The 23,069-nt window shown below is 46.8% G+C and overlaps 1 protein-coding gene across 1 annotated transcript; it reads right to left on the bottom strand.

Annotated features, from left to right (window-relative positions):
* Positions 1 to 372: 372 nt before the first annotated feature.
* Positions 373 to 22,114, bottom strand: CABLES2 (Cdk5 and Abl enzyme substrate 2). The gene is made up of 9 exons (XM_058814612.1): positions 21,609 to 22,114; positions 9,744 to 9,836; positions 8,915 to 8,992; positions 7,357 to 7,465; positions 6,640 to 6,805; positions 5,829 to 5,932; positions 5,329 to 5,435; positions 3,835 to 4,039; positions 373 to 3,417 (listed from the first exon to the last, which is right to left on the bottom strand). The coding sequence occupies exons 1-9, from the start codon at positions 22,112 to 22,114 to the stop codon at positions 3,277 to 3,279; spliced, it is 1,509 nt and encodes a 502-aa protein (XP_058670595.1). The 3' UTR covers positions 373 to 3,276.
* Between the last annotated feature and the right edge of the window lie 955 nt (positions 22,115 to 23,069).

The following is a 23,069-nucleotide window of genomic DNA, read 5'->3' as shown; positions in this document are numbered from 1 at the left end:
GGACTCTGAAGGAACTGGGCCTGAGAGGTTCCTCACTCCTTACAGATGTCCCCAAGGGCTGGCAGAAAATGTCAGACTCTGTAGCGGTGCCCAGCAACTGGACAAGGAGAAATGGCCATAAACAAAACCACAAAAAATCCCACCTGAACTTGATGAATTCCATCAAGGGTGGCAGATCACTGAACAGCTGCCCAGGGACATCAGGCGGTCTCTGTCTCTGGAGACATTTCAGACCCACCTGGACACATTCCTGTGTCACCTGCCCCAGGTGACCTGCCTCAGCAGCAGGGTCACCTGGGGCAGGTGGGATCCCATCCTTCCAACACCACCCATTCTGTTACTCCAAAATGAGACATTTGGTTACAAACCATGTACCAAAACCAGGTTTTATTTCACAGCATCTTAATTTCACAGAAGAAAAAAACAAACAAACCCAAAATAAAACAAACAGGCTACAACTGAGACTTTTAAATAATGGAATATGACAAAACTAGAAGGGTTTTTGTTTACAGGAAATGTACAGGCTCTTCTCAAGAGAGTTCTCCGTGCTGAGCCACCCCGGCAGCACCTTCACAAAGCACCGAGCCTCTCTCGGTGTAAAGCTGTTTTCTCTTCAAAGCAGGAGGAGCTTGGCTGTGCAAACGTGAACCGGCAGCTCTGGCTCTGGGTCCCGCGCTGAGTTTGTGAACACACAAGGTACTGAGAGTCCTTTGCCACATGGTGGCAGCTTTTAGGTGAAAAAAGAGAGATTCCAGCACGGGGCTGCGAGCTGCGCTCTGGGAAGGGCGAGCCCGGCGGGCAGAGCGGGCGGAGCTGCGGGAGGATCCCTGTGGAAGGGCTGGCTGTCCCTGCTGTCCCTGCTGTCCCTGCTCACACACAGGTTCCTGCACAAGCCCCAGGCTCTGGGCAGCATCACCCCAAGCCCCAGCTCTGCCAGACACAGCTGGCACAGCCCTCCCTGCCCTGCGTCCTCCTTGGCTTCCCAACTCGAGTGCGTGCCCGAGCCAAGGGCTAGAATGACTGTCAGACAACATTCAGCTTTCTGTAATTTAATGCTCTTTTATCCCAATTTGTTCTCCTGGAAGAAAACAAAAGCTTGCCGGTTTTATGACGTAAACCCACGGGTTCTGGGAGTGTAATTTCAGCCCAAATGGCCACTTGAACTAGACAAACTTCCACTGAATACAGACTGCAAAGTGTTGCAAACCAAAGTGCGTTTTGTTCCCTCAGAAAGTTAATTTTGTTACAGAAAACTCTTTATACACCAAATAAAAAAGTTCCCAGAGAAGGACACGTTCAGATTTCATTCAGACTAATCAAGCTGTTCTTTGAGAAATTTCTTTGCTCTGTTGTACCTCTGGCCCCTCCACAATGCCTTGGGAAGCGGTGGAGCACCTCAGCTGTCTGCACCACTTGTTTTCTAATTTGGAGGCTCATTACACACCAGATGTTTAGTACATCACTATTTCTGCATGCAAGGACAGTTATATTCAGTAGAAAGTTTAACTAGTAGGCAATTTTTTAAACCTTTTGGAAGATAACTGGCAAGCTTATTGTCTAAGCTATTAGCTACATCTTACTTCTGGAGACTGGAAATTCCTTCTGTGTTAGAGAAATCACAAGCATATTAAATTTTACACAAATAATTTGAAGCTACATACACCTGAACACAGTTACAAAAGGTTTGATAGTCACTGTAATTATTATATATGAAAAATACACTTTGGGCCCCACTTAGACAGAAAGGGGCTCCAGTAAAGTTTGCTGCAATTCTAATGAAGCCAAATTAGCTTCAGACAAAACACAGCTGAAGAGCAAGGATTCAGCTTTGGTTTTGGCTACAACCAATATTTAATACAAGGAACAGGAATTTACATTACTTACATATTGGATAACAAGTCCCTGACCTCAGCACGAGGTCTGGCAGTTTATGAGTCAAACTTAAATTACAACTTTCTCATTGGAATAACCAAGTATCAGTTTTGTTCCTTGCAAAGGGACCCAGTAACTTGTATCAATAATATTGCTTCAGAAAATAAACCCAAGAGCCAACACCACAGAAGGTTCCACCTGTAATCAAGAATTCATTCCCAACCTGGATACTGTAAAAATAAAGGAAGGAATAAGCCAACGGGCAGAGAAGTTCTTTGAACTCTAGAGAGCTGCTGGGCACCAGCCAGTAGTGGCTGCTCAGATGTGCAAGAAATGCCAGTTTTATGAGGACCATCACAGTGATGCAATGCTTGGAAGAACAGAGAGTAAAAAATGTAGCATTTTAAATACCGAGCATGCTTTGTTTCATTGGCCTCTGTTGGCAGCAGTAACTCTACTGGCTTCATATTTGCTCAGATAAGACCATCTATAATACAGTCAATCCTAAAAAAAGGTGCTTATTTCAGGCTACAGAACAGAGAAACAAATAAAACCCCTAAATTATACATTTGACAGCAAATTGCTCTTAGTCAAGTGCTCATCTTCCACTCAAGAGTGAATTAGGACAGCAATCACTTCCCAGCTACCTCACTCAATGTGTGGTACTTCATGACAGGTTTTCAAACCAATTTTCCTTCTAAAGCAAAATGTATATTTTAAAGTTATTTATAGTAAATAAATTGAAATGGAGTAATTTCAGTCTTGCTACTTATAGATCATAGAATAGATGCCCTGTATATTATTAGTGCAGATATACTGGAATTGTTTTCCTTGTATGCAAGGCCAATGCAGGTAAAGAATAAATGGCTATACAAATTCAGGATTCCCCACTAAATAACAGAACTAACTTAAAAAGCACTGGTACCAGACCAGCCAGTTTTAGGCACATCTTTAAAAAAATAAAGTATGCATTTCATTAATGTAAAAATGTGAGAAGGTTCTTAGAAACATCTGAACTTTATGGTGCACTGGAATGGAAGTGATGTTCCTTCAGTTTCAAGGAATACAATAAAGGCTTAAAACAAAATAAAATAAAAAGAACCAATACCATAGTATTCTTCATAGGGAAGAACAGTTTTAGTAAAACCAGGAAGATAAATAAGGAATAATAAGCAGCCATGACAGCTGACTGGTGAGTATTTGTGCTTTAAATGTCCGAAAGAAAACAAAAGTTCAATAACTCTTCTCGTACCATGCCCCAGATTTGGCATCTGTGTCCACAGACCTCGGCAGTTCCCATCACCCTGCAGCCTTCCCAACGAGCTGAGCCAGTGGCAGCTCCACAGGCAGCATCCTGGGGTGGGATCCCAGCACAGCTGGATGCTGGCTGGGAGGGAGCTTTGGTTAAGATTGTTGTGTGAGCCGTCTGTAATGAGGTAAAACTTGGTTTTCAGGGAGATACAGAGCCAGTTCCAAAGCCACGAGGACGGTGAATTCAAAACCAATGAGATCCCTTCTGTTGAATCTGAATCTCTCTTCTAGTTTCTATCACGGTGGTAACAAAACAAAACAAAGGAGGGGAGAAAGAATCAGTTAATCCAGGTGATTTCAAGGCATTGTTAGATTAAGTCTGTGATGCACAGCCTGAGCTGTATTTTCAGAATCAAACCAGCTTATCAGCTCAGCTGTGACACCCACACAACTGTTACTGCATATCTGGCAAACATATACTAGTGCAAAAATAACTTTACTGGAGGATCAGTAAGACACTAGCCTGCACCAGGCAGATAGTTTTAATGAATTAAAAAAAAACAAAGCAAGGAAGAGTCCTAAATGAGACATAAAACTGAAAGAGCTGTGCCACTGAAAAGCACGTGCCACTGAAAACCTTGCATTTAATCTTTGCCTATGAGCTAGGGAGGAGGTTCTGAGAGCAGCTGGAACAAGGCTCACAGCACTTACATCTATTAGGTGTTTCACTTCGTGTTTCCTGAGGTCACTGCTGATCTTGGCTGCGAGCAGAACACAAGCACCAGCGCACAGTTTGCGGTTCTGTTTGTTGAGCTTGCCTTGGAGCACGAGCTTCTCAAAGTAAACGTAAGCCATGGAGACAGTCACTGGCTCCAGACTGCATTCCTCACTCAGGTTTCTCATCTCTCTCTTTAAACTGGGAATAGGAGAAAAGACACCCCCCCAAACACGACAGATTTTATTACATGCTGTAGAAATACTGCAGCACAGCAACCCAGAGGAGCATATGGGCAAGACTCCTCTTTGGAAAACCATGACAAGTATTATCCTAGAGTGGAAAAGCCCAGCTGGTGCTGATGCACAAAATGATTTCACCTGGCTGACAACATCCACTGTGGTAGAACAATTCCTCATCTGCCCATAAACACGACAGCTTAGCTGCCTCACTGACACACAGACTATTGCTGTAGGATCTCTTCTGGGTTCCCAAACTGGTTTGTGATTCAGATGATAAGAGTGAACCCCTCTGACCAACAGAAAACCACAGCAGAGCCCTGCAGATGACAGCAGTGCTGCACAGAGACCTGTCTGGTGGACACCTTGTGTAAGAGCCAGGTGTGAGGGGAAGGCAGCCTGCTTTCCACACTCCCCACACAGCCAGCCCTTCACCTCAGCATTCAGCAGGCTTGGAGGTGGATGGGTGCTCCCAGGGCTGCCATCCACACTGCAGCTGCATGATCCCTGCAGGAACACACTGCTCTGAACTGCTGCAAAGAGGAGCATGCAGGACTCAGGCAGGACACACTGCCCAAGCAAACCTTCCCCTGGAGCTGAGCTACACCTGGCCCTGGTGACTCAGCAGAATCATGTTTAAGCTGCCTATTTCAACAGGCTTTGATTGCATCAGTCTCCCTGTAACACCAGCAAGATTACAGCTCTCTGAAGGTGCAACAGTGCATATTGGTGAGGAGCAACCAGATGCATTTACTCAAGGATGAGGAATGCTGTGTAGCCTCCACAAAAAGCTTTGCTTTACCAAGTCTCCACAGATCTAACACTCTTTATCCACAACCTTGTTAGAGTCTGTAGTCATCAGTAAGTCTGGTAATTGAAAGGCAAAAATAGCCAGAGGGCCCAGAAAGCCAATCCAGTTGGAGTGGGACTGCACTGCAGCCAAGCAATCAGGTTACAAGGGTTTGTTTCAAAGCTAATGCTACTCCACTGTTAATTGGCTCCTGGTGTTAGTACACCACAGTTGGTGAAACAAAACCCTTGAGGTGGAACTTTGAAAACCAACTGTTACCCTTTCTCAGCATCCTAAAGATTCCAGTACAGGGCTGTCATCCTACAAGTCAGCTCAACTGACAACAGGAGATTAGTGTTTAATCATATATGCTATTAATAGGTTCAGTATTTGCTGCATACAAGTGCAGCCTCAGACAGTGTGGATGATGACGCCCTTGTTACTCAAGGCTTATTTCTTACCTCCTAATTTTGCTCAGTGTCAACTTGATATGAGGAAACTTCTCTCTAAAGGTTTCATTCATATCCTTTTTAAGGTCTGAGGGTTTCACATACTCTATGACTGTAGTCTGAAATGCAAGAAGCAAAATGTATCATTTGTCTTGTGAATGGGACTGACAGCCAAACAACTCTTCCAAAAACACTAATGCAAAGGCAAACCTGAGTTTTATTATTCACAATTTAACATTTCTGAAACATCCCAAAGTTGAATCTCAACTACAGACAAAGTCTTTAAAAAAATAGTAAGCAAATGGTTACAAGAAGTAAATGACAACATGAAGACAGGTGTCAGGTTGGCCTTTGACAAGCTCAATGTACAAACTCAACTGTTTGTAGTTTTCCTAATCAATTATCAGCAAAAACACTTTTTCTTCCTAGAGGAATTTTTCTTCCTCAAAAAAGCTCTTTACAGGAGGATCTGTCAGGGAATCTCTCCTCTTTCAGGTATGCCAGTCACTCACCATGTATGAGGCAAAGATGAGAACACGTTTATGTTTTCCACAGGGCCACTGAGGATCATCCAGAAGATTTGGATCATACTCTGCAGCTTCTCCAGCTTCACTTCCTGAGGGAATGAGGAAAGTGCATTGGGTCACCAGAAAAAGAGCTTTAAACTCCCTGTTTCCTCCTTAAGAAAGTTTTCAAATAGCAAATGTTAAGTGTTGGCAGATCTCACAGTACAAACTGCAGCTACAGGCACATGCATGCATTTCATAAATGCACCAGTCACAAATTAGAGCAATTAAATAAACCACACAAACTCTTTCTCCACCACACACACATCATGCCTGACACACCATTGTAGATTTAGTGCAAACTGAGTTTGCATCTACAAATATACCCAGAACACAATTACCCAAGACTGAATTATTTTGCCTGTAGTCTAAGAGACAGCAGAGTTGTTGTCAAATTTGCTCTTTTACACAAGAGAGGGGATTCGTGGCACAAACTCTGGCTTATGCATTGTTACCTTGCTAGAAGGCAAGGAGAACCACCTGGATCTATGTACACCAGATGTTTATTGGTGAGAAATATAAAACTTTACATTCCCAAGGAAAAGCTTTGTGCCTCCTGAATGGCATAAACAGAACTAGGCCAGATATATGGAGGCTGTAAGGAGTTTGTGGAAGCCTCAGTCCTGAGGCTCATCATCTGCACTGCACTAACGAGCTGCAGCATCTGCATCCCTACAACAACCTGCAGTTATCTCAGACAAATCTCTGCCTTTTCTGCTGCGTGCAGCAGTGATGACAGAGCTGGCTCTGTCCTTACCAATGTCTGTCCCTGCTGGTATTGTTTTTGCTGTCACAGGTTTGTATCTGGACCCAGGAAGACTGCGGGGAGCACTGGCTCGACAGGGGGGAACAGCACCGTAGGCGTCGGCTTTGCGCACAACCAGAGCGTTGGTCGGGTACAGGAATTTTGCATAGGACACAACCTGAAAGAAGAGGAAGTTGTAGTGGTTATGGAGGGGAAATTTACTGAAAAGATTATTCCCAGACACCTAGGATTTTCCAAATCAGAGTCCCCCAGAGTCTGGATTTGGGAGTGGGGAGCTTGGAACTGTGAGACAGGAGGAAGGGAAAAGTTGGATGAGGTTTGCCTTGTTTTCACAACTTTAAAATGAAGAGTTGTAGAAGATTTGGTGGGATGGCAAAGAAAAGGAGAGAATCACAAGTAAAATTCTGGCATTATAAATTTAACTCAAGCAGTATGAGTTTCATCCATATTTCTATCAGAACTTCACTCACATGTTGCCTCAGATAGCAAAGCCAACTCAATTCTCCAGAAACGGAGGCAGAAGTGATAACAAGCTTCAGCAGCCTTTTCAGAGGTAGCATTATCACAAGCCACAATTTCAAACTAGAGGTTTAAAACTTCCAGTGCTCTGAAAAGCCAAAGCTCTCACATAATGGACAGCAAAGCACTGCACAAATTGATTTGTCCCAGCATGAAATGGTCCTGGGGTGAAAAAATAAATGTCCTTACCTTGCCATCAGCACCCAGCTCTACTCCTTCCAGTCCAAGCACCATCTCAGTAGATACTGAAACTCCTCCAGAAGGATGTCGCTGTTTCTGTCCTTCCATTTTCAGATCACTAAATGCAGGTAAGAAAGAGCACAATTACAGAATGCAAGCCCAGCTTCCCATGGTAAACACCAACCAACAGCACCAGGTCAGAGTTCTCCTGTGTGGAAACAAGCCAACCCTTCCATGCCACCTCCAAGAGAGCATTAGTTTTTAACTACTCTTTTCAAAATGTGGAGATGTTCATTAACCAAAGAATCAGATTTCATTTCAGTTTAACACAAATCTACCAATCTACCTGTTGAAGGTAAACTGTTTTTAATATGATCTTTCTGCACAAGACCACACCATTCCCAACCCTCTAATGTTCAAAAACATAACAGCAAACTTGATTTACATTACTTGTTTTCCAGGATTAGAAACCTGCCTTTCAAGAGCAAATTTGCAACCCCTGTGCACACAAGCTCAAGTTCAGAATGAAGCTGCCAGATCCCTGTGCCAGCAATGGCAGCACGTGGCTTTGTCACCAATATTCCATGAAATCCAGTTTTCAAGTGAAGAACTGCCTTGCCAGCTTGCAAGCAGAACAGCACAGCGCTCAGAACTGCTCTGAAATAGCTCCAGTGACCTTGCTGCCTTTCTATTATGTGGGAGAATATTTTCCCATCAACTATTTTTATGGCAGGTATTTGCATACAATACAATTCCCACGACTAAGCATCCGTTTCCTTTGTCCATAAGTTACCGACAGGACAGAAGTGACAACACAATTGTTTTGCCAGAACAGAATTAGTGTTTTGTATGGTATATTTGTAGATAACAGACCTTCACAGAATGGACTTAAACTTCACAAGGGACTGAAGAAAGAGGCAGGGAAATCCAGTTTGTGGGTTTTGTTTCTCATAAATGATCATACTGACAGTTGTAAACAAAAATGTAGTCCAAACACTAAAAGCAGTGTGAATCAGTCCAAACTGTTTCTGCTTTTCTTAGGTTGCAAATAGTGACATTCATGGCTTAAAACTGAGAAACAGAAGAGCATCTTTAACTTGTTTAGTTGTAAATTCACTATAAAACCTTGAGAATTTCCACTGAAGACAACAGCACCCTTCCCTGAAACTCCCTGTGCTTTTTTGCTGACACCACTGTTTGTGGCTCTAAAGACAATTGATTTCTAACCACTTCAGGAGTATAGAAAACCTACACAGCAGCCAATCACATTATCTGTTCAAAGTTGATTTCAGAGATTTCACAGGACTGGAGTGCTTTAAAATGTGAATAAACACTGGAAGAAAAATCTGCCTTTTCCAGTATTTTTCTCTTGGAGTTGGAACGAACACTTTGACACTGTGGCAGTGTCTGGTTTTCCTGCTCTGACAGCAAACTCTTGTCCTTACACATGAATGGCAGGTTGAATAGGCTCACTTGCCCCAGAACAGGAGACACCAAGCAGACTCATTGCAGGAGATCTTCTGAAACAGCAGAGCAGACATTTCCCAGAGCAGCTGGGGAGACTCACCTGATCCGTAGCCCCTCCCCGTAAGGTAGGATGGAAAATGCCACGCACAGGGTTCGTTTGGCACAGATCAGCACTATCCTGTAAGCAGATGGGGAAAGATCAGGGTATGAATTAAGATCCAGAAGTTACAAAGCAGCTTTTTATGGGGTATTAACACAAGGCTCTTCTTATCTTGCTCTGCAAGTCATAGATACTGCCATGGATTTAACATTTTCAGAAAGCAGCAGAAGAGCAGGGGTTTAACATTGACCCTGCAGGTCCTTGGGGCTCTCTATCAAATCTCAGTGTTTAGGACCTGCCATCACCTTGGGAGCAACTCAAAGGAGATCTCAGGCCTTAAATATATATCTATGTAATTTTTACATAAACCTTGTGAAAAAAGTAGATAGTATTTTACATTTAGATGAAACCTCACACTTCTATTAATAATAAACATGGGTTAAATGCAGCCTCCCTTTCTCTTCTGCTCAGCAACCAAGAGCCAAGAATTTGCCTAAATCAAGCCATTCTCCTTAATGGCTTCTCCATTTCTTCTCCATTCTCAGCTCTGACCTCTCTATGCCAGAGATAAGAAAAGTGAGAGAAATAAGAAAAGTGAGAGAAGAAAAGAGAGAATGATTTAACCTCCTCAGAGTAGGATGGCAGAATCATCAGTGCAAATGTAGCAGATATGAGCACCTACCACCTTTGACAGAAGTCTGGATAAAGCTAACAAGGCCCCAGGGGCATCCCCTAATTCTCACTGATGTTAAATGTCTCACTGCGTGGAACTGAAGGCTGCTTCCTACTGCACACAAGTACAGGGGGAACATCGATTTCCACACGTTACCTGCTGTTCTTGGTGTCATACTGCCTCATGTTCTTGATGAAGTGCATCTTCTTCAAGCTTTTGTGTCTTGGAGACCCAGATATATGCTTGGTTCTGCAACGATAAAAAAGAAAAACAAAACAAAAAAAGCCAAATCTGTTAAGTGTTCTGAGAAAAATTCATGCCAGTTGTATGATCAGATGGCAGCACCAGCATGCAGGACCTCAGATATTGGCGTGGAAGAGGGTGGAGGGAGGAGAGGAGGGCATGCAACGAGCTGAGGTTAATGCTGCTTTTGAAAACAAGTACCTTCGGACACTGGCATACTCCACTATGTCTTCTAAAAAGTCTAGAGAGCAGCGCTGGGAGATAAAACGCCTTCTGCAAAATGCACAACACCACGAAGAGTGAACAGCATTAGTTCATGGCCTCCGAGTTTATGAACTGCAACAGATCTACGAGCTCTTAGGATGCATGGCAGGCTTTCTGGATTTTTGTTTTGTTGCAAGAGTGCTTAATTAAGAGTTTAAAGTTTCTTAAAAGGCCAAGAACTTGTCTCCCCCTCTAGGACCCTTGAATACTTATTTTTACCAACTTCATCAACAAGACCATTCATTATCTGCCACACAGAAGAACACCTACCTATAAGTTAAACACCTAAAAAGCTTCCAAATACTCCTTTAAGATCTGACAAGAATGTCACAAAAAGATCCTCCCATCAAGGCAGGGGAGTAAATAATTTTATATCAATTTAAGCTCAGCTACAGGTACATCTGTATGATGACCAAACATCTGTGTGCATTCTCCATTCAGAACAGCTGTCTCCAGCTCCAGGAGTCAGCAGACTGAGAGTCTGTGGCTGCAGCTCAATAAAACTGACAGATCTCTCTGAGAAACAATAGAGAGGGTTATTAGAGGAAGCAAAAAGTATTTGGCACCCATGTGAAGTCCCAGAATGGAAGATGCAAGAATAATAGTAGGGCTCACGTGAATTAGTGTAACAGTAATAGGATATTACATTCAAGCAAAAAAATCCAGACTTTGCCAAAGTAAGATGCATTACTATTGTCCAAGTCAAGTCTTTCTTTGTTGATAGAGATTTACAAATGAATTGTGCAACTCTGACTGCAATTTCTATAGGAACAATGCACTCCACCAGCAAAAAGCTGACACTACAACTATCAGAGTCTGTATTTTCTGCCTTTGTTTGAGCATGCATTATGCTACACTTTTAGCACAAGCCACGTGTGCTCAAGCCCAAGGTTTTCTTCCCAAGTGAGACAGGAACTCAACTAATGGGCAGTGCTGCCATGGAAGTCAATGTAGAAACAACACAACAAGACAAAAGTTACAGGACTCTGGTTTGACAAGACCAGTTTCTGCCAAAAATAAAAAAAAAACAAAAATCAAACCTCAAGCTGCAGCAGAGCAGACTCTCAGCTGCACTGTTCAGGCACTCTTAAAAGGAAGAAAAGCTCAGAACTCAAACAGGTAGGAAGATGGAAAATTAGTGTCCCTTTCTGCAAACACAAGGGAGGCAAGCACTCCCACAGGACTAACACCTTCAGTATTGCTAGAGACTGCCTCCTACAAATCCACAGCCATTAAGGTGCAACTGGAGAACTTTCCTGGCACAGCTTCAACACCCTCCACCAGCACTTCAGTTTTAAAATTATTACTGGTTTTCTGCTTTTCAGCAAGAATAGCACAGGAACGTTTAACACTTTCACATTTACACAGCTCTCCAGTCTAATCTAGCATCTAAAATTCAATTAAAAAAACCCTTCATGAAATGAGGAAGCAACTGCAAACCTCCTGGCTCTAAAGCAGTTTGTAACATCCACAACCTTCCTCCCCTCCCAGGGGAGACCTGGCTGGATGGAGACAGAGAGACGCCGTTTATGGCACACAGAGGGAAAACACAGCTCATGCCAGTGGCACTGGTACAAAAAAAGCACATAGTTCTGTTAAAGGATGCTTGGTGTGACGAACAGGATGGACTGAGACAGCCATGGCTAGATCCTAACTCCTAACTCCATGGTGGAGACTCAGTGAGGTTGTCACACCTTCTCAATATCCCCTTGTTTTCTCAGGAAAGAGACAAGAGTGCCAAACACCTGAACAGAGAGCAGATCTGGAAGTAAAACCCTGCTGCAGCAAGGGGAAGATCCCTCCCCTTGACTCAGAACCACAATGACTCATCCCCACTCTGCCAACAGGAAACTTCATTTTTAGCTACACTTGTAAATAATTTCTGCCCTCAGCGGAGCTGTCACCTTGGAGGAATCCCTGACGCTGAGCCAGACACTCTCCCTCAAATCCCAAAACGGGGTGTATGGAAAGAATTCTCACTAACCCACAGTACCTGAAACAGTTTGGAGGCCCAACCTAACATTTCACAGCAACACAGCACCCTCAGCATGTTCTGAGAATCACTAGTGCAATCCCTGGAGAATGCAGCAGAATTTGACACTTTGAGCAGTCGGCACTTATAAATATGCACACACACATGTATTTGCTTTAGTTTGAGTGCTTTTCTCATGCAGCCAACTCACACTTGCACAACAGGCTGCACTGGGTCACTCCAGTGACTGCTAACTTTGATGGCAAAAAAATGTCAAGTCACCTCTGCTGTGCTAAGCAGCTTCACCCAGGATAACACTTCTTGCTTTGCTCCATGGAATTCAAAGGATTTTAAGTGGTTTACACAGTGTGTTTGTTGCTGAAAGCAACCTAAATACCAAGAATACTAACATCTCTACAGATGCTGAGTTATGCTATGCAGCCTTACCCATGTGTGACCTGGCAATTTGCAATTGAAATACCCAATATTAAAATGTTCATGGGTTCCATGGAGCTGGCTGTAATTCCAACAGAAAGTCCAAACATGCCTGTTTGCCAGCACCAGCCACCGCTGTGACAAGCTATAGAGGGTTTGGGTGCTTGCATGTCCCTGACTAGGAGCTCTTTTTTGGGTGCTTCCCAGTTTTTTATTTCAGGAGCCAATAAAGCCAAAGCAGGACACTCTCGGGTCATTAAAAACAGCAACTGTGTTTACAGAGCCAGAACCTGAGGGGACCCATCAAGAGCAGAAACACAGAGGCCCCATGCCCAGAGATAAGGGGCTATCAAGCAGAGGAATTCTGGATTACGCCTTGGCTCCTTATCTCCGTGTGCACACATGGGCTCACACAATCCAACACTGCTGCCAAATCCCTGACCAGCTGAACATGCACTTAAAAAAAAACCCACAAAACCCCCTTGTGTTCAGCAAAATACCCACCAAATTATCTTCAGAGCTACATTTTGACTCCTGCCCTGGGAAGCAGGAGCCAGCCCACACATTTATTCTTCCTCCCACTGAGGAAACCCAATGTTTGAGTGCTTCCAGCTTCAGAGCTGTCCTCTTCTGGTCCTGCCAGGGTCCCACTGAAACCCTGCAGAGGCTGGGCACTGGATAAACAGCAGTGGGATCCCCAGCCCTGAGGGTGACACAGCTCTGCAGTGCTCCCAGCAGGACAGCACACAGCTAAGAGCAATCTATGTATAGCAATGGTAATCCCTACACGTCCTGTCTTATGAATGGAAAGAAGAAAGCTTGTTAAGTCACAGCTCCAGATTAGAGAACACTGACCTTTCTGCTGGCTTGCCAAGAGTTTTCCCCCTCCTCCCACCTGCACTGGGCTACCTGCAGACACCCAGGAGGACAAAGATGTTCCTGCAGCTGGAAGTGTGCAAGTTCTTTAGCAGGTACTGAATGCAAGGGACGCTGGCCTTGTGCTGTCAGATGTGGCTTCAGGCACAGATCAGCCTCATCCACTCCTGCTGCTGGGCCACTAACAGTCCTCTAAGGCACTCCCTTGGGCACCCATGGCCCCACTCTGCACACACCAATCTTCTTTTAATCCCCTAAAGCTGGGCCTTAACCCCCAGTACTGGGCCTGCCAGTGGCCAGTGGTGCAGCTGCCATTTGGCCACTTGGAAGCTCCTCTCCATTTTGCCCTTCTGGCTCCTGCATTTCTGCCACAGCAGGTGAATTGACCAGCTGGCCTCCTGAAGGGTGAAACTGAAAGCTTCTAAAATCTCACAGTATTTCTCACCCATGCTGATGAACCCCCATCCCTCTCAGGGACAGGGCTGCACTCTGAGGCACCACACAGCCAGAGTTCAACCAACATTCAGATGTTTCCACCAGCACAGCACCCCAAGTTCATCTTACACTGATCTCTTGTTCTCATCACCTCCAGGATCACCAAGCCCTGCTCCAGGACTGTTCAAAGGTGCTGCCAAAGCTCCCCCTCCTCCAAGGGGCCCAGCAGTGGATTTGTTTCTGTTGGAGCTGCATCCATAGCCCTGCAGATGCTGCATGCACACACAGGCACACACCCCAGGCACTGGGCTAAAATTAGCAGCAGGGCTGATGCCCTCTGCTGCTCTTTAGCCATCCACACTGCCAGCAGATGAGGGGGATGGGGGAGGTCAAGGATTTTTAATTACTGTGTAAAATTAGGGCCTAATAGAATTCGGTTTCCTATTTCTCACTTGAATTTTATTTTAATATGATGTCCCTTTCTAATGTCCTTTACAGGCCTCAGTATGACCACATTTGTCAAGAGGTTGAGTTATTAATATAACAAGGACAAAAAAATCATTTATTGGTTTTTGGAAGCACTAGCTTAAAAACAACTGTCAAAGGTAATTTGCACAAGAAATCCAGATCCCAAATCCTGTTTACAACAGGAAGCCATACCTGTCAGCTTTGTTTTTCCAAGACATATTTTAAAGCTGTATTGTTTTCACTCCTTAAGGCAAGACAACAAACAGATATGAACTGTGCTTGGGCTTCACTAGGTAAAATCCAGGCACTGGGGGATTAAGAAAGCTACTCCTTGTATTTAAGCTTACATTTTAGCAGTTTCCATTTCTCCTGCAGCCCAGGAGACATCCAGAGATCTCAGAGTGTGTGAGTGGGAGCATCCCTGTTCTGCTATCAGTGCCCTGTGCCTCACCACCCTCAGCACTCACACTAATGAGTTTCCTGCTCAAAAGCAGATTGAGCACAGCTCACTGGGAGCAACAAGTTCTCAGTAATTAAAGCCAAAAGAAGCCCAGACTGCATTTACACTGAATCACATCAAAACCATGTCTTTGGTAAAACAAATGGCTTCACAAAGGATGTGTGTCATGAAGAGCCCAGCACTGAGCAGGCCATTTTCATGGCTGGATGGCTGCAGCTCAGATGCTCGAGAGGCAAAGAAGAAAGAGACTTTGCATCACCAACAGTAAGTGCACAGCTCAGTGCTCCTTCCTCACAAAGCCAGCTCTTGCTGTTTTATGGCACCACAATCATGCATTTGGATTGCAGGCCTGTCCCAAGAGCTTTCTGACATTTAAGTACCAGCTTGCCAGAGAATTAATACAAGTCTCACAGCAGGGCCAGTTTAACTTATTAATTTTAATCTTCATTTAAAAGGGTAAACTGAAATCAGCCACATGAGTATGAAAAATACTTTTAGGCTACAGAGCAGGTCCCTCTGTGAGAGCCCAGGATGAAGGAGGAGGCCTAATTCCTTCAGCTTTGTGCTCCTAACTCAAGGTTTGTTTGCAAAATTGAAAGGGCACCGGGGGCTTTCCTGCTGGTCCCAAACAGCCAGGAGAAAATCCTACACTCCTCCACCAGTAAAGGGAAGAATGTGTCACACAGCCTGTGGAACAGATGAGAATGAACAGAAATGAAGGATAATTTGAATGAAGGTGGAGGCCGAGTAAGTGGGAAGCTCACTAAGCCTGGAGAGTTTTAAATACTAACAAGGAAAGAAATTAGATAATCTTCAGAGCAGCTGCTGCTTCATTGCTGATTCACAACCACATATGATTAAGACCTAATAGAGAATGAGCTTTATATTCATTGAGTTTCATAAATCACATTGTTTTGGTGCTCAGAGTGTTTAGACAATGCAAGGAGAAAATAATGCCTTCCAGTAAGTATTGTGAAAGCCCAGCTGTTGCAACAGAACCACCAAACCAGATGTGAAGTTTGCTGTGCCCACGGCCCTCTCCTAAAGCTCACTCCTAAAATCCCTGCTGCTCTCACAAAGCATTCACCACCAGAAGTTTGGAGAAATTTCTCCAAGTTTCTCCCAGTTTCTGGAGGTGTTTGTAGCTTACCAACCTGGCTGCCCCCTGTGCTTTGTGCTCTGCTTACTCAGCACTGAACTGCTGACCAAAACGGGCACGTGAAATGCAGAGTGTCCTTGATGACACTCTGGGCATTATGCTAGAAATATTCATGCACTTCACTGAGAGATGATGCTGTCATTTCATCATGTGCCTTGCTAAATAAAAGCCTTCAGCACAGTAAACTCCCAAGCTGAAAAAAAAGGAAGAAGAAAAAAAAAAAAAAAAAAAGAGACAAAGAGAAAAGCTCTTAAGTGGGAAGGAGAAAATTAAAACTGGTGACTGGAGGAAACCAAATCAAATAAATAAATAAAATTTAGAGAGGTGCCACAGTGCTTTTATGGGCACCTGGTTTTTCCCATTTCATCAGCCATCCCCTTCAATGCACAGTCAAGAGGTTGCAGCTTTACTAGGGCAAAATTTTATGCTTAAACTGCATAAAACCACAACAGAGCAAGTGCAAATCTGTCCTTGCTGTTGAGCAAGCAGCCCTGACCAGCAGCAGTTCAGCCCATGCTGTGGGGACTCCAAAATGAACCAGGTGCCCAGCTCTGAGGCAGGTCTGCACCTGGGTACCTCCACCTGAGCAGGAGCTGGCACAAGAGGAGCATTCCCTGGACAAGAGCTCCAGGATCACAGCCTCAGCAACGGGGTCAGATGGCAGCAAGCTTTAAGGGCTTGGAATGTGCTGTGAAACAGAGGGCCAGCTGAAGGTTCTTCCTTTAACACCTTTTCAGGAAATAGGTAAATTCCTCTTAGAGTAGGTTACAGTAATTCCAGGTGAATTCCAGTTACAGTAGGTTAAATACACAGCTGTAAACCAAAGGTCAGGAGTTTGGAGCTCAGTCTGAAGAACTGGGCTGACTGAGTGGCTTTAGCTGAGCACCCTCCACCTGCAGTCACCTGCTTTATCAGCAATACCTTGTGCTCATTAAAGAGCCTAAATTTCATTGTGCATTTTTAAAACTCCAACTACAGAGCCAGACACCTTCAGAACCTTCAAAAGAAGGCTCAAAAATATCTTCAAGCTCGCTCAGCCTGACAGCCTCACAGCTTTAACTGGCTGACAGATGGAAAACAGGAGAACACATTATTTAATATATTATATATCTAATGTACTGTATATAACTAAATAATTACTTTTAATATACTATACTGTAACACTCCTACAGGACTTGCTCACTGGAGGTCTGAATGGGATTCCCAAAATTAGGTTATTCTGGTTTTTATATTTAATTTGGTAGTGTTTTCATTCTTGGCTGACGAGTCCTTGACTTGAAGCAAAACATCATTCTGATCACTCTCATCACCTCCTGCAGAAAGGAGCTCTGAGCTGGAATCTCCAAAGCTGCAGCATCCTGAAACCCACTGCCAGGCCTCCTGTATCACTCTGAAAGGCTGCAGAATCCATCCACAGGTAAAATCAGCTGCAAGTGCAGATAATTGTGCACAGACTACTCTTGCCTGGAGAGCAAAGATCCTTTAAAGCCTCTGGACTGTCTAAATTGAAGAGGTCAAATGACCTTGGTGTTGGAAGTGTCTCGGATTGCCTGACCCAGACCCACTCACAGGAGTGCACAGGATACAAGGACTTGCATGTTCTGATCTCCAAGTTTCCTGCCAGGCATACAACTTACTTCTTCTGCTTAATTTATCTGCCTGGGAATGTCCACAGGCAGCTATAAAACACTTAATAGTGGACACATGTAATTCACCTGCAGTCAAGAATATGAGAGAAATCTGCTGAAGCAACCTGGGGAGGAGATTGCAGCCTTAACATTCCAGCTGACTTTTAAATGAAGTTCAGGCTTAGAATATGCTCATTTTGAGGCTCGAGCAGCACATCCCAGTCTGCTGTTCACCTCTGAAAGGTCAAAGCTTGTCATCTTTGACAGAGCTCACTGCTTCCTGAAAGGCACCATGTGCCCAGCTTGTTCCAAATTAGGTTCAAAATTTAAGCTGAGACTTTTTATTTCATCCATCTCAACAATTTCTGTTTATTAGCAGAGGGGTTTTTATAAAATATTTGTATTCCTTGAAGTGACAACAGCAGTTAAGCTGACAGTAGGACAAAACAACACATTAGCCACCATAAGTATAAAATCCTGACGAATCATTTTTGGTGTTCCACCCACAGAACTCATCTGATCACACCTATGTCAGCAATCTGGCATCCAATTAACACTCAAAAGCAGAGTAGGTCCAGAGTGTTGCTGTTATCAACTACTGTTTAAACTCCCACTTTCAAAATGACCTAAATTTGCTGATAAATCAGAAATGACTGAGCTATCACAAACACTCAGTTCAGCTCCCTGACCACTGAACTCCAAGGACATTAAAGCACCAGTCACAAATAATTTAGTCTCTGTGTTTATTCTTAGGCCCAGCAAAATGCAGCAAATTATGGCAAAACCAGCTGCTTTTACATTAGGCTATAATGAAACCTCAGAAGCACAACAAGCATTGACATCCAGGGCTGTTGTTTCCATTTTTCATGCTTTCACAACCTGGCTATTTGCAGGGCTCTCTGCTATCTGTGTTTCCCCAGAAAGCTCTGCCAGTTTCAGACCCAGCTGCAGAAATTCATTAGAAATCTGTGAATGCAGATTTGTTCCCTGTTTGCTGCTCCCTGCACTGCTTTCTGTGAGGCTCGTTCTCTGAAAGGACAAAAGAACAGAGCAAGATGGAAAAGGAGAAGGGAAGAGGGATGGCAAGCAGATCAGGCAAGCTGGTATAACACAGCATTGTAATTTAAGATCCTGTAAACAGAAGATTCCTTAGGAAAATCAAAGTGGAAGGTTAAAGTCATTCAGTCTGTAACGCTCAGCCAGCAGCACAACGAAACTGAGCATCCAGGTTTGAATGGTGCCTCCTCTAAGTTTCCATCCTAAAGGACCTGAGAGCTATGGAGCAGCTCCAGGTTACATCAGGTGAGCAGATGTGTGGTGCAGATCCTGCCTGTTACCAATAACCACCCCCCAGCTGGAGCAGAGCTGTCACACCCTGCCGTGAGCCACGCTGGCCGCTCTCATCAGCTTCTTGCAACCTCTCAGTCAAGTCAAACAAGGTCAAGTTTTGTAATAAAACTCTGCCCAATGATACTGTCAGTAGATAGAGATGCTGATAGGAGATGGAGATCTCCATGGATCAGGGCAAGCCCCAGCAGGATGAAATTCCCAGACATGGCACAAGACTGGTCACTGAACACAGGCAGAGTGAGTCTGGGGACCCTGCAGCCAGTGATCCTCCTGCACCTGAGCAAAGTTCAAAGCAGCTCTTGACAGTGCCTCAAAAAGCACTCTGAAGAGAACATCTGCCTGAAGTGGGCACCAAGGATGAAAAGTCCAGGATGGCAGAGCAGATTCCACTTCCCCTTCCCTCCACCAACTTCACTGGCCTGTACCTCTGCATGATGCAGTTAATGATCTAGAATGGCAACATCACTGTATGGCAAAACAATTCTCAGATTCCCAAGTCCTGATAAAAGATGATCCATTTTGTAATTGCTGACTTTGGAATCTTAGTTTGCAAACAGCTCACCCAACACAGAAGGGGATGAAGTAAAAGCACAACTGTCCTGAAGGACATTCCTCCTGTGATTCCCTGAATTATTCCTCGTGTATTTCCAACATGAAGAGATGCCTCTGCTCAGTGGGGATGGGAGACATTCTGTCACAGATCAAAGCATGAAACTGTCCAGTGAAAAATAAAGAGGTAAGTCAGTCATTCTGTAAGTTGACAGTGAAATTGTCATTACAGAGGGACGGTCCATTTCACCCACTGCTGTGCCCAGTGTGACAGGGGTGAGGTACATTGGCTCTAACACATCTCCACAGGCAGCACAAAACTGTCCTTTTGTCAGGAGATGTGTGTGTCCATGTGAAGATGTGAATCTCCTGTCTGATGGCTTCAGCAGATGCTCTTTTTCTTTCAAGATGAAAACCAGATGAACTCTCACTCTACACCCTCAGAAGTAGTATGCAAAGTGATCAATACAATATTCCCTTCCAGCCAGATCTTCCATGGTTTATTTTGTCATTACTCAGACAGAAGCCTTTTGATTCCCTTGGTTGCCTCTTGCACTTCTCTCTACCTTTTATTTCTGATTCATCATTCTTTCCAGCCAGATTGATTAGAATTACCGTAGTGGAACAGCTCAAACCTAATGCCAAAGAAAGAGGCAGGAAGGACATCAAGTGAGAAGATCCTAGGAATATTTTCTTAGTGTGCTATTGACTTGGCATGGGAAGGGGAAGGATCATCTCTCCAGAACTCTGCATGCACAGGCACAGCGAAAGCCACATCCACAAAGGGAACTGTGCTTTGAAACTCTTGATGCAAAACCTGCCCTCCAGAGCTTTGCCTACAATATAAAAGCAATGAAATGAAACCACACAGCACCTCCTGTGCTGGCTTTTATGGACCAGGAGTGCTGGGTAGGAGCTGTTCCACAGCAGCACCTCACCCTCCAGGCTTTCCTGCTCAACAAGCGGCACACAGCTACAGAATACAGGGCACCCAGCTGGAGCCACAGCTTCAATTTCTGCAACAAACACGGAGGGAAAGGTCTCTTCCACGACAAGAAAAGCAATAAGTGAAAATAACGTTTCAAGAGGAAAACACCCCAGGAGGGATGACACATGAGGACACCCCACATTACTGACAAACAGCTACTTCTCCTCAAACTCACCTGAACCCCCAAGCTGGGGATACACAGGACATCTCCACCATGAGATGCACACTGAAAGGGGATACCCATCAACTGCATTAGCAAACTCTCTGGCTTTAAAGGTCTATTTCAACATCTCTATTTCAGCTCACTGACAAAGCTCTCGAAGCCACTGTAAAGACCACAGAGACTTAAAGCCTTTGATACTGCTGCCTATCTGCAGGCTCAGAGGGCCAGCTCACTTTACAGAGCTGTTTATGCAAGAAACGGCCTGAAAAGAGTTCTTTCAGAGCTCAAATCCCCAAGATCTGAGCAAGAGCCTGCCTTCCAGTCAATTAGAAAAGCAACACTTTCAGCCTGACAGAAGTCCCTTGGAATTGCAATGGTAATCCTGCTCTGAAGGCCAGAGCATCCTCCCCCGAGGCTGACAAGTTCCCTGTGCACAAGCATTCATTAATACACAGTTGCAGAGACAAGCAGCACAAGAACAGGAGAAGGCACGACACCAGCAGTGCAGGAAGCGCTCTGCCTAACAGTGACCCTGACAGCTTCATCTGGAAACAGAGAAACGCAGAAACCGGGCTGGGGAAAAGCAGAAGGAGGGTTCAGGGTACCGCAAACCTGCAGACAGAGCCTCAGCGAGGGATCCCCTGCGCAGATCCCCCTCACCATCCGCCGCGTCCCCGGCCGGGGCATCCTCGGCGTCCCCGGGCCCGAGCGGCGTTGCCGAGGCGGCGGCAGCGCGGGCCGGGCAGCGCTCCCGGGCCGGATCCCGCGCACCTCGGGCCGGGCCGCCGGGGCAGGTGCTGCCTGCCGGGGCCACCGCGGGGCCGGCGCCGCCTCCCGCGTTCGCTGTCCCCGGGGGCGCCCGTTTCCCATGCCCCGCTCCCCCTCCCGGAGCCCCGGCCGGCCCAGGGCCCTGGGAAAGTCCGGCTCTTCCCAGGCCCGCGGGGGGTCCCGGCGCTTCCCACGGCCCGCGGGGTCAGCGCGGCGGGGGCGGGCGTGTGGGCTGGCCCGGCGAGCCCCGGCCCCTCACTCACCTCTGCCGCTGCGCCTCCAGAGCGAAGCTGCCGCCCGCCGCGCTCTGCGTGGGGCTCAGCAGCCCCGGGGCGCCCGGCTTGGGCGCCGCCAGCATCCCCGGCAGGGCGGGCGGCGCCGGGGGCGGCGGGCACAGCGGGCCGCCCAGCAGCAGCTGCGGCAGGAAGATGCCCCCGCGGGCGGGGTCCGCATCCCCCTTGGCTCCGGCGGCGGCGAGCGCGGGCACGCCGGGCAGGAGCAGGGCGGGCGGCGGCTGGCATACGGGCGGCGGGGGCAGCAGGCGCGGGGGGGCTCCGGCCGGCTCCGCCGCCGCCTCTTCCCCGTCGCCCGGGCCGGCGGGCAGCGGCGGCTTCTCGGCGGGCGGGCAGGGCGGCCGCCCGTCCAGGGAGATGTTGTTGAGGAAGAAGAGGGCGGCCTGCCGCCGCCGGGAGTCGCCCCGCTTGCGCGGCGGCGGCTGCTCGCGGGGCGGGCGGGGAGGCGGGGAGCCGCACGCCGTGGCCGCAGCCATTCTCCGAATGAGCCGCGGCCGCTCGGGCGGGGCGCCTGGAACGCAGCGCGGCCGGCGCCTCGCGCGCCCATTGGCTGCGTCGCGCCCGAATGCAAATGAGCCCGGCGGTTTCCCCGCGGCCATTGGCTGCCCTCGGCAGGCCCCGCCCCCAGCCCGCCGGTGCTGGCGCCGCCGGCGGGGGGCAGCGCCCGGAGCCCCGCGGGGACGGAGCGGCCCCGGCACCCCCGACCCTGCCCGGCCTCTTCCTCCGCTCCCTCCCTGCCGCAGCCGCGAGCCGACCGTGCCCCCGCGTCCCCGCACGACCACCCACCGTGTCCCTTTGTGTTACTTTCAAAAAACTTCTCCTCCCCTGGTGTTCCCACCCAAACCATCAGTAGCGCTGGTGGCCCCCTATTCCCAAGAGGTCCCGGCTTTCCTGGAGGCAGGGGTCACATCTGCTAAACCCATCGCGGGCGCTGAGCACGTCCAAGCGCTGCTGTAAAGCGGATGGAGATGCTCTTGCTCCATTCCAGCGGGCTCGGAGCCGAGGCTCAGGATGGCGGGGCTGGAACGGACCCCGATCCGCCGGCCCCGGGCTCACACCCGCGCACCGCCCCAGACTCACCCGGAGCCGCGCCCAGGGATGGATCCGGACGCTGCCGGCTCCTGAAGCAAAGCCAAGGCAGGGCTGATCCTGGGCCGTATATGGGCAAGGCAGACCCGGGGCTGGGAGCACACAAACTCAGTATTTATCTCCACAAAGTGACTCGAGGCATCTCTCTGCGCAATACGTTGCTTCCCGGACTGGTGTGTTTATACTGCACGGGATAAACATTCCCCTCAGGCACTTCAACCCCAGTCTGTCACATCCCGGGATGATGCTCTGCCCTTTCCTTTCCTCGGAGGACGTTGATATGCATTGACAATGTCCATGCCACTGGAAGGGGAGGTTTGGGAGCTGTGCTGGGCGTGATGG

This window comes from Ammospiza caudacuta, chromosome 15, assembly GCF_027887145.1.
Source record: "Ammospiza caudacuta isolate bAmmCau1 chromosome 15, bAmmCau1.pri, whole genome shotgun sequence".
NCBI lineage: Eukaryota > Metazoa > Chordata > Aves > Passeriformes > Passerellidae > Ammospiza > Ammospiza caudacuta.
This window is presented reverse-complemented; position numbering and strand designations above follow the sequence as displayed.

Bases quoted from the DNA above. Each gene is read 5' to 3' on its own strand.
- CABLES2 (XM_058814612.1), bottom strand. From the start codon at position 22,114: ATGGCTGCGGCCACGGCGTGCGGCTCCCCGCCTCCCCGCCCGCCCCGC. The intron at 8,993-9,743 runs GTAACGTGTGGA...ATCTGCTTACAG, and splicing joins TATGACACCAAGAACAGCAG to GATAGTGCTGATCTGTGCCA. The intron at 3,418-3,834 runs GTAAGTGCTGTG...CCACCGTGATAG, and splicing joins AAGTGAAACACCTAATAGAT to AAACTAGAAGAGAGATTCAG.